This window comes from Melitaea cinxia, chromosome 26 (assembly GCF_905220565.1).
Source record: "Melitaea cinxia chromosome 26, ilMelCinx1.1, whole genome shotgun sequence".
Classification (NCBI taxonomy): Eukaryota; Metazoa; Arthropoda; class Insecta; order Lepidoptera; family Nymphalidae; genus Melitaea; species Melitaea cinxia.
This window is the reverse complement of record NC_059419.1, coordinates 5,829,873-5,844,002: the sequence shown is the minus strand read 5'-3', so window position 1 is coordinate 5,844,002 and position 14,130 is coordinate 5,829,873. Positions and strand designations below refer to the sequence as shown.

Genomic DNA, 14,130 nt, shown 5'->3' with positions numbered 1-14,130 from the left:
GAAAAATGCGCGTGAACCTCGTGCATTGGTTGCAACCCAAGCATCTAAGTGGTGTGGATAAAACTAAGTCCTTCAACGACGAGTGATATAGTAAAAACGTGACGATAGCTCTATATCAAAGTTCTTCAGAATACTCTTATAAAGACGGTTATAAACACACAGGGAGCCAATGTCTCTCCTTAACTTAAAGGCTATAAACCGTCCGTAAGTATGGGACTGTCGACAATGCGAACTGCCCGAAGTTGGATGGAGTCAAATGTGTGGAGTTGGTATTGAGTCTGAGAGACCTGTCCAAACCACCAGGTACAAACAATACTCCACATGGGGATGGAGCTGAGCCTTATAAAGCAGTAGCTGATATCTCGATGTGAAGTACCGGCCCGCCTTGTTCAGATCCCCTAGCATTTTTGCAATCAGTTTGGCTTTGCTCTCCAAGTGACCCCGAAATTATATGTTAGTTATATATAATATTAGTGATGTCTACCCCTAGCCCTACCCTCTACAATTGCTACTTTCCACGAAGACGGTACTATACCAGTGGTGGAAAGGAGTGAGAATAAACGCGTTAGAACCGAGGTCAATTCAAGGAAACACGTTTTAAGCGAGGTTGAGGGCCGGAATACTATCAGGACCACTGGACTTATTGACGGCGAGTAAATGCAAAACACGACGAACGGCACTTTGCTGAACGATTAACGCTTTACGCATCCCGTGCACGCATCAAGGGAGGGTCGGTGGAGCGTTTTCCTCTTCGTCAAGAGCTGAATTTGACCGAAAAGAATACAAAGAAGTTTCGCTTTCTCTCGTGCCAAGCTGCCTTCACATTCGAGCAATAATGGTAGTGAAGAGTGACAGAAGCTACCCTCGGCGGCTTTGGCATGAAACCAAAAGGCACGAGTTCGAGTTGGAAAGCCCAACAGCCTCTTGCCAATTTTGCCAATGTGTTTGAACTTTGCCCTAGCGATTTGCTTCCTGCAAGAGCTAGAGGCAGCGTTGAACCTCTTCTTCAGGCTATTCGCCTGTGGATTCCTGCATCTATTACTACAGCCTAAGTCCGAAAACTCCCCAACTTGGAGCTACAAGTTCTTTTGCGAGAGGCATCGAACCATGGCCGCGACCTGACGCCGAAATGAACAACTGTGTTGGGAATTAATATTCAAAAAACGATTTGGTTACGAAGCGTTTTATATCGATCACGATGTGTTCGGTTGTTAGGTGCAATTTTTGTTTCGTTATACTTCTACTGTGTAGCTACGGTAGTAAAGAATATAGCCACTCCCTCTCTTCCCGTGGGTGTCGTAAGAGGCGACTAAGGGATAACACAGTTCCGCTACCACCTTGGAACTTACAAAGCCGACCGATGGCGGTATAACCATCGAACAACATGAAATACACAGGCCGAAGACGGGTAGCAGCGTTTTCGGTGCGACAAAGTCAGCCCTGCGGTCACCAACCCGCCTGCCCAGCGTGGTGACTATGGGCAAAACACACGAGTTCACGCCATTTTTGGCGTCTATGTCCATGTATGACTGTGATGGGCTAAAATGATGATAGCAACCTGGCTTTTATTAACCAATCAATACAAATCGACTTCTATGATGGAAAGAAATACTCTTAATATGCATTATATCATTTTTTTTTTTTTTTTTTGTTACTAGTACCCTTCTTGTTACAAAAATATTGGAATTTGTCACAATTAGTGTACCTATATGTATCTACATAGCAACATCAAAAATAAATACGTCATTAAAGACAGTTAAAAAAAATAAGTAAACATTGCAAATACGAAATACTAAAAATTTTGGTCTTTCTATCAATAACTGTGTAAAAAAAAACAGTGACAAAAACAGCCTTCGTTCATTTCGTTAACAGATCGGAACACATTTGTGTTCTATTTGTTAACAGAGACAAATACTTTGTGATTTTATGTGGACCACTATTTTATCCAATAAATATGAAGTAAAATAATGAAATTTATTTTAACTTCCGTAATATTTTAAGGTTAGATTAGCTTATATGTGACGTCAAACAAGACAAATTTCCAACGCCACAGATAGCAACAGCGTTTTTCAGTCGGTTTCGGAATTTTAAATTGACGTTATACTGATGTTAACGTCGGTTTTTTTCTATGAAATACATTGGTATTTCAAAAATCACTTAAAATGCCTATAATTTATACACTAGAAATTGGTCCACTTTACAGGATAATAAATAAAATAAAATAATTGATAGGGTAACACTCACCTTCTTTGTTTGTATAACAGATGTTGATACACCAAAAGTGGACATAAGTATTATAGCTACACAATAGTAATAGTAAGGTTCAGCGAGCCACACCGCTATTGTAAATAATTGAAACACGTAGAATGGGTTGAACACTTCCAAGAGAATCAATGTCAGTATTGATTGTACCGGCACTTTGATTTCGTTGAGGCCATAAATATTTAATCTGTAATAAAATAAAATATGTTATATGAATCCATATAATTTCAAAAAATTTCTTTATACATTACGGTACATAAATATTACAAATATTAAAAACTGTACTTTTAATAACTTCAAGTGAAAATCTTCATTTTTAATCTTTTAAGTATGTAATATCTTTATTTGTAATCTTTAAGTACAAGTATGTATTTACAATCAAATAAATGGGTATAATAAACAAAAATATATGATATTTTAAATCAATCAAAATATATTGAAATGTAGTTTGGAATTGACACTTTTCCTAAATGTCTAATTTAGTGGCATCATTAAGGGCCTGTTTCACCAGTTGCGTATAAATAAGGTTATTTGACGGATGACGATAAAAATAGACTTTGACAGCGGTAGGTAGAATAAGCCAGTAGGACCTGCTCCTTCAAATTAATAATCTACAACTTTAGGATAGATTATGCGAATAGAAATATACCATAAATATAGTAGAATTCGACGGTAAAAAGGAATAATTCATTAAAAACTTTTTACTGTGCGGATACTGTCATCCTTCTAATATCATTATCCATGACTGGTGAAACCAGCCATAAGTGTAGACTACTAGACATTTCCAAAGCTCTTAATATTAAATAAAATCAAATATCTGACCACTGATGTACCATTATCACACGACTGTAAAAAAAAAAACTTGTTTCGATATTTAAATTTTCATACATTCTCAACCGTCGTTCGGAGCAAGGAGGTCGCGACGCAGCCGCGTGTATTTGAGCGCAAGTGGTGCCGCGCTCGATGCCCGCGAGGCGTACCCACTGAGCTCTTACCGAATCCCATATTAAATGTTGCTTTTTGTGGCGGAAGTAGCGGTACTGTTGGACGTCTGAATGAAAGATAATTTCATTTAATTTCTGATCCTTTTTAAATATCACACATCTATATAGGTACTATAAGTCGTGGTTGTCTATAAATGGTTGAGCACTGAGAACGAAAATTTTCTGTATGTTGTTTTGTAAAACTTTTTTTACGTATTGTCTGGTGTTCCTTTAAAAGAAATAAAAAAGATACGCGTTTGTATTACACGCCTCCAAGGAGGCTGTGCTGTTTGCCTTTGTCTTTCGTCTACCTACGTTGTATTAGTGGTTCATGTAATTGAAGTCGGTTTTTTTTCGTTTACAAGCAAACGTAATTATATACGAAAACTATATTTTTAAATTATATTTAAATTCAAAAAGATTTATGATCATTTAACATTATATAAACCAACCTTAAAATTGTTATCGTTGTTAATAGTGCTTTAATATACAGGAGTATCCCTTTATCAAAACCGGATAGAGTAGAATACAATGACATATTAAGTTTCCACTAAATGATAACTTTTAATACAAAACAATGTTAGAACATAAACCTAGTCATTTAAACATGAAATATTTATTTATTTTATTTATTTATACTTTATCGTACACCACAACTACATTTTAAACATTAAACACATTTAAACACATTTATAGACTGTGAAGTGCAATGGGCAGAGTTATGGCTATTTAGCCGTTTCTTCCAAACAACCCAATTAAAAAACTGTTTATTACTCGGACAACAAAGGTCCATAATTGTTAGTAAAAATAAAAGATGAAAGCTTAATAACTAATGTTAGTACTTAATAACTAAAAGTGTCCTCGTAATGTCACACAATTAAAGGAAAGATATTTTTATTATAATCTCGAGTCAGGTTAATATCTCTAATACATAAAGAGTAAATAAAACAACAACAACAATAGTTACTTAAGACAAGTGGTAAGTAAAAAAAAAACACCTACGTCCGAGTGCTCACGGTCAAACTTTTATCAATAATGATCACAAGTAATACTAAGAAAAATGATAATTAGGTGTCTGAGTATTGTGAATGCGCTATCTTGTTAAATTATGACCTAATTGTTATCCTAAATACGTCATATATACAAAGTTGAATTTAATATGTATTAAATTTTTAAGAAATTCTGCTCGACTAAAAATGTGAGTAAATATACTGGTAAGTCAGTTAATGTTGTAATTTTACTAACAAAAGCGCATTCTAAAAAATAAAATTACTATAAACATATTCTTTTAAGTTCACTTGTAAAACTATCTTGTTCCTATAACATAAAACTATTTATTTATTTATACTCTTTATTATACACAACAAAAACGAAAACAATAACATAATACAAATAAAGAATGGTGTACAAGTGACGACCGCTCTGGGGTAATGGTGCGTGTGGCGGCGCCTAAGCACCGACGGTCATGGGTTCGATTCCCGCTCGTAGTGGATATTTGTGTTTATACAAATATTTATTTCCAGTCTGGTTGTTAGTCTTTCTGGGTCTCCCCACCGTGCCTTGGAGAGCACGTTAAGATGTCGGTCCCGCTTGTTATCATGTACAGCTGCGATCGTTACTTATAGTAAGGAAAATATCCACCAACCCGTATTGGAGCAACGTGCTGGGTTAAGTTTTGATCCTTCTCTTACATGGGGAAAGAGGCCTATGCCCAGCAGTGGGATATTACAGGCTGAAGAGTACAAAGATCTTATCGCTAGAAATGTGATCTCTTCAAGGCATGCTTTGGGCATATAGTACATTGCATAGCAAAAGCTGTAGGGAAGTGTAAAAGAGAAGTGACAAATAGTACACATAATATGTACGATTTTATTTTTGTGTTACCCACAATTAGGAATTCTAAACATTTTTGAATATCATATCAAAAATTGACCGCTCCAGCGGGATTCGAACCCGCGTCTTCGACATACCGTGTCGACGCTCTAGCCAATTAAGCTATGGAACGATATACCCGCTAGAGCGAAACTTTTGATATGATGATTTTTACTTTCGGTTTAAGCGAACCGTGGCGCCGTCTATAGTGAGTTCTTTACAGAGACCCGTAACTATTCAAAGTTTCATATTACAATGAAAATCTTTGACAGGAGACGACACCATGCTATTTTTAATATGTACGATTTTATTTTTGTGTTACCCACAATTAGGAATTCTAAACATTTTTGAATATCATATCAAAAATTGACCGCTCCAGCGGGATTCGAACCCGCGTCTTCGACATACCGTGTCGACGCTCTAGCCAATTAAGCTATGGAACGATATACCCGCTAGAGCGAAACTTTTGATATGATGATTTTTACTTTCGGTTTAAGCGAACCGTGGCGCCGTCTATAGTGAGTTCTTTACAAAAATGTTCAAAAATGTTTAGAATTCCTAATTGTGGGTAACACAAAAATAAAATCGTACATATTAAAAATAGCATGGTGTCGTCTCCTGTCAAAGATTTTCATTGTAATATGAAACTTTGAATAGTTACGGGTCTCTGTAAAGAACTCACTATAGACGGCGCCACGGTTCGCTTAAACCGAAAGTAAAAATCATCATATCAAAAGTTTCGCTCTAGCGGGTATATCGTTCCATAGCTTAATTGGCTAGAGCGTCGACACGGTATGTCGAAGACGCGGGTTCGAATCCCGCTGGAGCGGTCAATTTTTGATATGATATTCAAAAATGTTTAGAATTCCTAATTGTGGGTAACACAAAAATAAAATCGTACATATTAAAAATAGCATGGTGTCGTCTCCTGTCAAAGATTTTCATTGTAATATGAAACTTTGAATAGTTACGGGTCTCTGTAAAGAACTCACTATAGACGGCGCCACGGTTCGCTTAAACCGAAAGTAAAAATCATCATATCAAAAGTTTCGCTCTAGCGGGTATATCGTTCCATAGCTTAATTGGCTAGAGCGTCGACACGGTATGTCGAAGACGCGGGTTCGAATCCCGCTGGAGCGGTCAATTTTTGATATGATATTCAAAAATGTTTAGTACACATAATCTATAATATATACAGGGTGACTGGTGAATTACTATCAATATTTACAGAGGATACTTGGTACATGATTCTCATTCGAATTATGTAAAAAAAATAGGTACTTAATTTTTGACAAAATTCCCACACATTTCATATTAAATAAATGAAATGTAGACACATTAATTTTCAGCCATAATGGCGGCGCGTGCGGCCTTGGCCTTGTACTGTGCCGCTTGCCGCCGCCCGCCGCAACCCCCGCCAATTCTAATTCCCCCCTAAATTCAATTAGTAGGTCACTAGGTCAGTTGGGCAAGCGCCGCCATAAGGTTTGTACGTCGGAGTACGTCCATCTTCCCGCGCGCGCGCCTAGTGATCGATCTTACGCGGATACCTAATATGTCTCTTGTGAATGTGACCTGTCATAAGTAATTAGGTATGGCTTGTCAATACACAAATGCAGAGTAGTTAAAAGTGACCCGTTCATGTTATATCGTGTAAAAGAGAATAAGTATATTATAATAAAACACAGTGGTGGCTTGACGAAGACTAAATTTATTTTAATTTTATCATAGACATAGACACAGTACAGAGTACAAAAAATAATTTTATATTTAGTAAGCGGCGCTAGTGTTGCTAGAATTATTTTGTTATAATAACCTGTCTAAATAACACCCTGACCTAACAAAATAATCTAACACAGATATAATTACAACTTATTTATTTATGAAATTTCTACTATACCAAGCATTTTTAAAAACTTATAATGTTTAGTTGCACTCAAACTTTTTGTAAATATGTCTGCTGGCATTTCCAAAGTTGATACATATTTTATATCTATTTTTTTTTCAGCTATACACGCTCTAACAAAATGATGTCTTGTGTCAATATGTTTGGTGCGCTTATTATGTAACATTGGATTTGTTGCTAACTTAATAGAACTCTGGTTGTCACTAAACAAACATATTGGCACATTCTCACACATTACAGTTATTTCATTTAATATATTACTCAAATATATTGCCTCCTTGCATGATTCAGATAGGGCCATATATTCGGCTTCCGTGCTAGATAATGCTACAGTTTTTTGTTTTTTTGCTTCATAAGAAATAACTGATCCTGCCAAAATGAAACAAAACCCAGTAAATGACCGTCTATCCATCATACAAGAGGCCCAATCAGCATCAACATATCCATATAGATTACATTCTGTCTTCCTGTATAATAAACCATAATTTTTTGTTTTTTTTAGGTATCTTAACAAACGTTTCAGATGTTTCCAATGAATTTTATTAAAACAATTATTATATTGACTTAAGAAACTCACACTATAAGAAATATCTGGCCTTGTGAGCACAGACAAGTACATCAAACTTCCAATTAATTGTTGATATGGATAATTTTTCTCATATTTATTATTTACATCTTTTTCTAGTTTTAAATTAATTTCCATTGGTGTATTTGAATAACAACAATTCAACATGTTAAATTTCTTTAAAATAGCCTCAACGAATTGCTGTTGATCAACTGTAATACTATTATTATTAACATTAACACGCATTCCAAGACATTGTTTAATTTGACCTAAGTCTTTTATTCTGAAATTTGTTACTAATACATCTAACATTTCTTCATACATATTCTGACAGTTATAAAAAACAAAAAAAATCATCTACAAACAGTGCTACATAGATTTTTGTATTTTTATTATTTTTTATGAAGAGACATGGTTCATGTAATGATTTTTTAAACTTTAGCTTTAGCAAACATTCTTCTACTTGAGTATACCATGCTCTAGCCGATTGCTTAAGGCCATAAATACATTTTTTTAATTTAAGAACTTTGTTATTACAATTTTCAATATCTGAACATTCTGGTATTTCCATATATACTGTCTCTTTAAGGAGACCATTGAGAAATGCAGTAGGTACATCTAGATGATTAATTTTTAAACCTAGTTCAACACTGATAGCTAACATTAGTCTCAAGGTAGAATATCTCAAAACTGGAGAAAAAGTTTCATTAAAGTCAATACCTTTTTGCTGTGTAAATCCTTTTGCCACTAGTCTGGCCCTATAACGAACTTCACCTTCACTGTTATATTTCTTTTTAAACACCCATTTGTTTTTCACAACCGTACCATCTTGCGGCCTATCCACTACTTCCCAAGAGTCACTGTCACGAAAAGATTTAAGTTCATCTTTTATTGCACACTGCCACTGATCTTTTTCAGATCCACTCATTGCTTCATCGAGAGAAATCTGTCCACCTGACATATCTACACACATGTTCACATTACTATGGTAATAATCTGGTTTGCGCCTAACACGTTTTTCTGGTAGATTGACGTCACACTGCCTAGAGGCGATATTCTTTGCTTCTGGTGACATTGACAATGTGTCAACGAAACTGTCATCTGATTCGCTTGATGAAATATCAGGGATATATGTCTTATCATTCTGATTTTCATTATCTGAACTATTCAAAGAATCCTTGTCGGCTGACTCATCAGGTTGTCTCTGCTCTTCAATCAAAATAGATGTTGTGGGATTGTCATGTATTTTCTCCATTATAACAACATCTCTGGCAACAATAACACTTCGTGAAGTTGGATCATATAAGCGATAGCCCTTGACATTCTCTGAATATCCAACTAGGTACATCTTTTTTGCTTTTTTATCCCATTTTTTTCTTTTCTCTTTTGGTATATGGACCATTGCTGGACTACCGAAAATCCTTAGATGACTTATATCCGGCTTCTTGCCCGTCCACATTTCATAAGGAGTAGTATTCTGGTCTAAGCTGGCCGCTGGTGATCGGTTCTTAATATATACAGCTGTGTTTACAGCCTCCGCCCAAAGGAATTTCTCAAATTGAGCATCATAGAGGAGACAGCGTGCCTTCTCAACTATGGATCTATTGTTTCTCTCGCATAGTCCATTTTGTTCTGGTGTATAACTATTGGTTTTCTGATGAAGTATTCCACACTGCTTTAGATAATTAGTCATCTTTGCTGAACAAAATTCTGTTCCGTTGTCAGATCTTAATATTTTTATTTTCTTTGACTGTTGATTTTCAACATATTCTTTGTATTGTTTGAAATACATAAATGTTTCATCCTTAGATCGCAGAAAATATACTATGCACATTTTACTAAAGTCGTCCACAAATAACAGGTAATATCTTGCTTTACCCAGGGATACATTTTCCATTGGCCCACATAAATCTGTGTGAACCAATTCTAGGACCTCCTGACTTCTGCTGGTGCTTGTTGGGAACGGAAGTCTTGTTTGTTTGCCTTCACAGCAGACTACGCAACTGGACTTTCCAGTATCACATGTATCGTCAACATTGATACCTTCAGCTGCTCCATTCTTTAATTTTCTTAAATCACTAGCGTTGATATGGCCTAATCGCCTATGCCAAGTAATATTTGAAATTTTTACTGCTGCTGCTAAATGTTGTTCAGACTTCACAACTCTTAATCGGTATACACCATTTTCTAAGTGAGCTTCGCCAATACATTCGTTTTCTGAATTGTAAATTAAGCATCCATGTTGATTAAATATTACTCTATTGCCACTCGCAATTATCCTACTCACCGATAATAGGTTCGTGGTGAGGTTAGGTACACACAAAACGTTTTTTACATCAATCGTAATCTCTTTATCACCAACACATGTCGTGATCTGTATGTCTCCGGAGCACAAAACTTGCACTGCGGTTTGATTGGCAACGATTATTTCTTTAGTCTTGGGTTGATAGCAAACGTTTGATAGTAAATTCACGTTTGAAACAATGTGTGTGCTTGCGCCGGAATCCAAGTGCCAATCTGACTGATTGAATTCTTTTGTCAGAAAAACTGCACTAAACGCATTTGACTTCGTTTTTTCTGTAATACGACACTGATTTTTAAAATGTCCAATCTGTTTACATTTATAACAACGAATAAGTTTCTTTCGCTGCGCCATGTTGATTTCACTGTTACTTGTATTAACGGGTGGTGGCGCGAGCGTTCTGTTCTCTCTGACATTTGCGTATTTGGCAGTAGTGCCAACATTACGCTTAGTATAACTATTAGCGGCAAATGCACCTTCCGACTTAACCTCAAAATCTGTACTCATGTCTAATAACTTAGTTTTTATGGAGTCCGCACTGATGTTTATCCCTGAATGTTCGATAGCCATAATCATTGGTCCATATTTCTCTGGCAATCCAGCTAACATGAGTGACCCAATCCACTGGTCGTTTATCTCGAAGCCGGTGCCTTTTAGTTTTTGACCGGTTTCTATGATCTGGCTGACATAGCTAGTCATGGTCTCGCAGTTTTCTAGGCGTATATTAATAAGGTTCCTCAGCAAACTGATTCTTCGTGAATATCCTGAGTCGTCAAACATATTTTTCAACGTCTTCCATAAGTCATATGTTGTTGTAGCTTGTTTAATATGCACGTAGAGAGTTGCGTCGATTGTCAGTATTAGCTTTGCTTTCGCCTTTAAATCTTCTGCTATCTGAGTCGGAGTAGCTGATGACGGTAAAGCTGCCTTAATGGCGTCCGCCATTCCCTCTAACACGAGCACATTTTCTGCCGCGAAACACCAGTCGTCGTAATTCTCGCGACCTTTCAGTTTCGGGATATTTGCCAAGTAATTGGTAGACATAATTCAAAATTATCACTAATTGAATTATTAATTACTTTTTTTCACTGGGACTGGGCCCATAACCTATTATAATAAAACACAGTGGTGGCTTGACGAAGACTAAATTTATTTTAATTTTATCATAGACATAGACACAGTACAGAGTACAAAAAATAATTTTATATTTAGTAAGCGGCGCTAGTGTTGCTAGAATTATTTTGTTATAATAACCTGTCTAAATAACAAAGTATGGTTCATTTATTACGTAAGACGATTTAGGGGGAAAGGGGGTCGATCATGTCTTTAGTCTCGATAGTTCTTAGATAAAATTACAAAAATGCGCCAAGTGAAAATACCTTGTAAAATCGCGGGCAACCGCGCGAGTGCCGAGCTTAAGTGTAAGCGATTTCCATTTCCATGGCAACGAACCCGCGCCGCGACTAGTCGTCACTCGCTTACGTAGTAAACAACATTCGTTATTTCGTTGATAAATTTTAATATTGTAGTTGAATAATAATTGAATTATTGAAGTGTGTGAATAGTTTCTTTTATTTATTTATTTATTTTTTTTTTTTTTGTTAAGCCTCTGGACTGAAAATCTTATGTCGGTAAAGATCAATAATTAAAACCAAAGTTTATTACTACCAAAAAATAAAAATTATTAGTACCTACCTAAAGTACAAATAAAAATAAACGTTGAAACAAACCAAACGTTTATTCATTTTTTCATTTAGATTCTTACGTAATAAATTAATATTTATCAAATTATCAAGGGGAAGGGGTCGGCCTAATCTTATCTTGGTATTTTTGCCTATCCTAAGCCAAAATTAAAGTATGAAGGGGGATTGGATCATACTGGTTTATCAAAAGTAGCCTGCTACCCTGTTAACGCTTGACGGTGTTTGGACGTCGGTAAACGACCGCGCGATAGCTAAATGTATCTGTATACCTACACACCTGCTTTGTGACGACTGCGCAGCTAGGGCGTCCAGACGACGCGTAATTAGCGAGATAACTGGTGGTTAACTTTACTTAGAAGTTTATGAATATTTATTTTATATGTAATTTTTTTTCGTCATATATGATCGTCAATTAACACGTCCTCAAATATTGATAGTAATTCACCAGTCACCCTGTATAAACGCGAAAGGTCATTCATCACGAAATCTCCGAAACTATAACACCTACAAACTTGAAATTTGGCAAGTAGGCTCCTTATAGGACGTAGACATCCGCTAAGAACGGATTTTACGAAACTCAACCCCTAAGGGGGTAAAATGGGGGTTGGAAGTTTGTATGAGAGTCCCATGTTTTTGACGTAAGAGACTTGAAATTTAAAATGTAAGCTCTATAGATAGATGGTGAAAAGGTGTCCAAATAATGTATCTTTAGAAATCAACCCCTTTTTGGGTTAAAACGGGGGATAGTAGGTCGGCTCACTGATCACGAAATCTCCGAAACTATAACACCTACAAACTTGAAATTTGGCAGGTAGGCTCCTTATAAGACGTAGGCATCTGCTAAGAACGGATTTTACGAAACTCGACCCCTAAGGGGGTAAAACGGGGGTTGGAAGTTTGTATGATAGTCCTATGTTTTTGAAGTAAGAGACTTGAAATTTAAAATGTATGCTCTATAGATGGTGAGAAGGTGTCCAAATAATGTATCTTTAGAAATCAACTCCCTTTTGGGGTTAAAACGGGGGATGGTAGGTTTACTCACTCACCACGAAATCTCCGAAACTATAACACCTACAAACTTGAAATTTGGCAGGTACGTTTCTTATAGGGCGTATACATTTGTTAAGAACGAATTTTATGAAACTCTACCCCTAAGGGGATAAAACGGGGGTTGGAAGTTTGTATGAAAGTCCTATGTTTTTGAAGTAAGAGACTTGAAATTTAAAATGTATGCTCTATAGATGGCGAGCAAGTGTCCAAATAATACATCGTAATCTATATATATAAAAGAGAAAGGTCACTGACTGACATCACGAGAACTCAAAAACCGCTGGATGGTCCATCCATCCAAGATGGACAAAGATGAAATTTGGCAGGGAGGTAGATTATAGTTAGTAGACGTCCGCTAAGAACGGATTTTGCGATATTCCATCGCTAAGGGGGTTTAATTGGGGTTGATAGTTTGTATGAAACATATACAGTAGCAACAAGTTCGCCTGATAGGTTATTCATACTGCAGCCTGAAAATAAAACTAAAAATGTGGTGTATAGAGAGGTTTTATAAAAATAACTATTAAATTATACTAAATTGTGCCTTTGAAAAAGTTACTCAGAGTGATAAGCATTTCAAGTGACTGAAATAAAAAAATAATTTGCGTTAAGCATCTTAATAGTAATGCATATCTTCATAACCACGCGGACGTAGTCGCGGGCAACAGTTAAGCCAAAAGCGTATGTGACCGATTCTCTCAAAATCTACTTAACGGATTTTCATGCGGTTTCATAAATGGAGAGAGGGCTTCAAGAGGAAGGTTTACGGAACGGCAAAGCCGATTTTGATGAGAGTTTCACTGGAAGTTTGCCGGGAAAACTTTGTGACAAACTGATTTCAACGCGGGCGAAGCCGCGGGCACAGCTAGTACAATATATGTACTTAAATGAAATACATATAATAAGAATAAATATATACAATACATAATACAAGTGTAGTCACAAATTATATTTAATTGGTTTTCCAAATTTATAAAAACCACTTCATTAAAACCTTAGAAAAGGTATGTATGTACAATATGAGGTTATGTACAATATGAGGTTTAATTTAATGTCTCCAATCTTGTATCAATAAGAATTTAATTTTTATACTTACTTAATTTTGTGCCATCATCTAAATGCAATGGTGTGTAGAGATCGTCTGCACTGTCTAATGTACCTTTCTCACCTCCGAACTCATCTTCAAAACCTTCATTTAGTAACCCACTGGTAAAAAAGAAATAATTATCATATTATTAATTGAGAACATAAAACATAAATGAATATAAATCATGATTAATAATCTTATTTTTAGAGAAGACGTTCGAAGCTCTAGTTTTATGAGTTGTTGTGAAAGAAAATGTAGAAATCTGTATATCCGTTATTTGACCGAGGGTTGATTACAAAGATTAAAATTTATTCTTTCATCTTAAATGGATAAGAGGCTAGTAGAAAGAGTAAATAATATATTTAAATCTTTTATAGTATTGTTAATTTTTTTTTTTTTT

The 14,130-nt window shown here is 35.8% G+C and overlaps 1 protein-coding gene across 1 annotated transcript in view; it reads right to left on the bottom strand.

The window, feature by feature from the left end:
- The window catches only part of LOC123666517 (polyamine-transporting ATPase 13A3-like), a 36,107-nt gene that overhangs the window by 19,679 nt on the left and 2,298 nt on the right, over positions 1 to 14,130 (bottom strand). The window contains exons 4-6 of the mRNA XM_045600599.1: positions 13,740 to 13,849; positions 3,151 to 3,313; positions 2,245 to 2,449 (exon numbers count right to left, since the gene is read on the bottom strand). Of these exons, the coding sequence (XP_045456555.1) occupies positions 2,245 to 2,449; positions 3,151 to 3,313; positions 13,740 to 13,849 (478 nt within the window). The remainder of the gene's footprint in view (positions 1 to 2,244; positions 2,450 to 3,150; positions 3,314 to 13,739; positions 13,850 to 14,130) is intronic.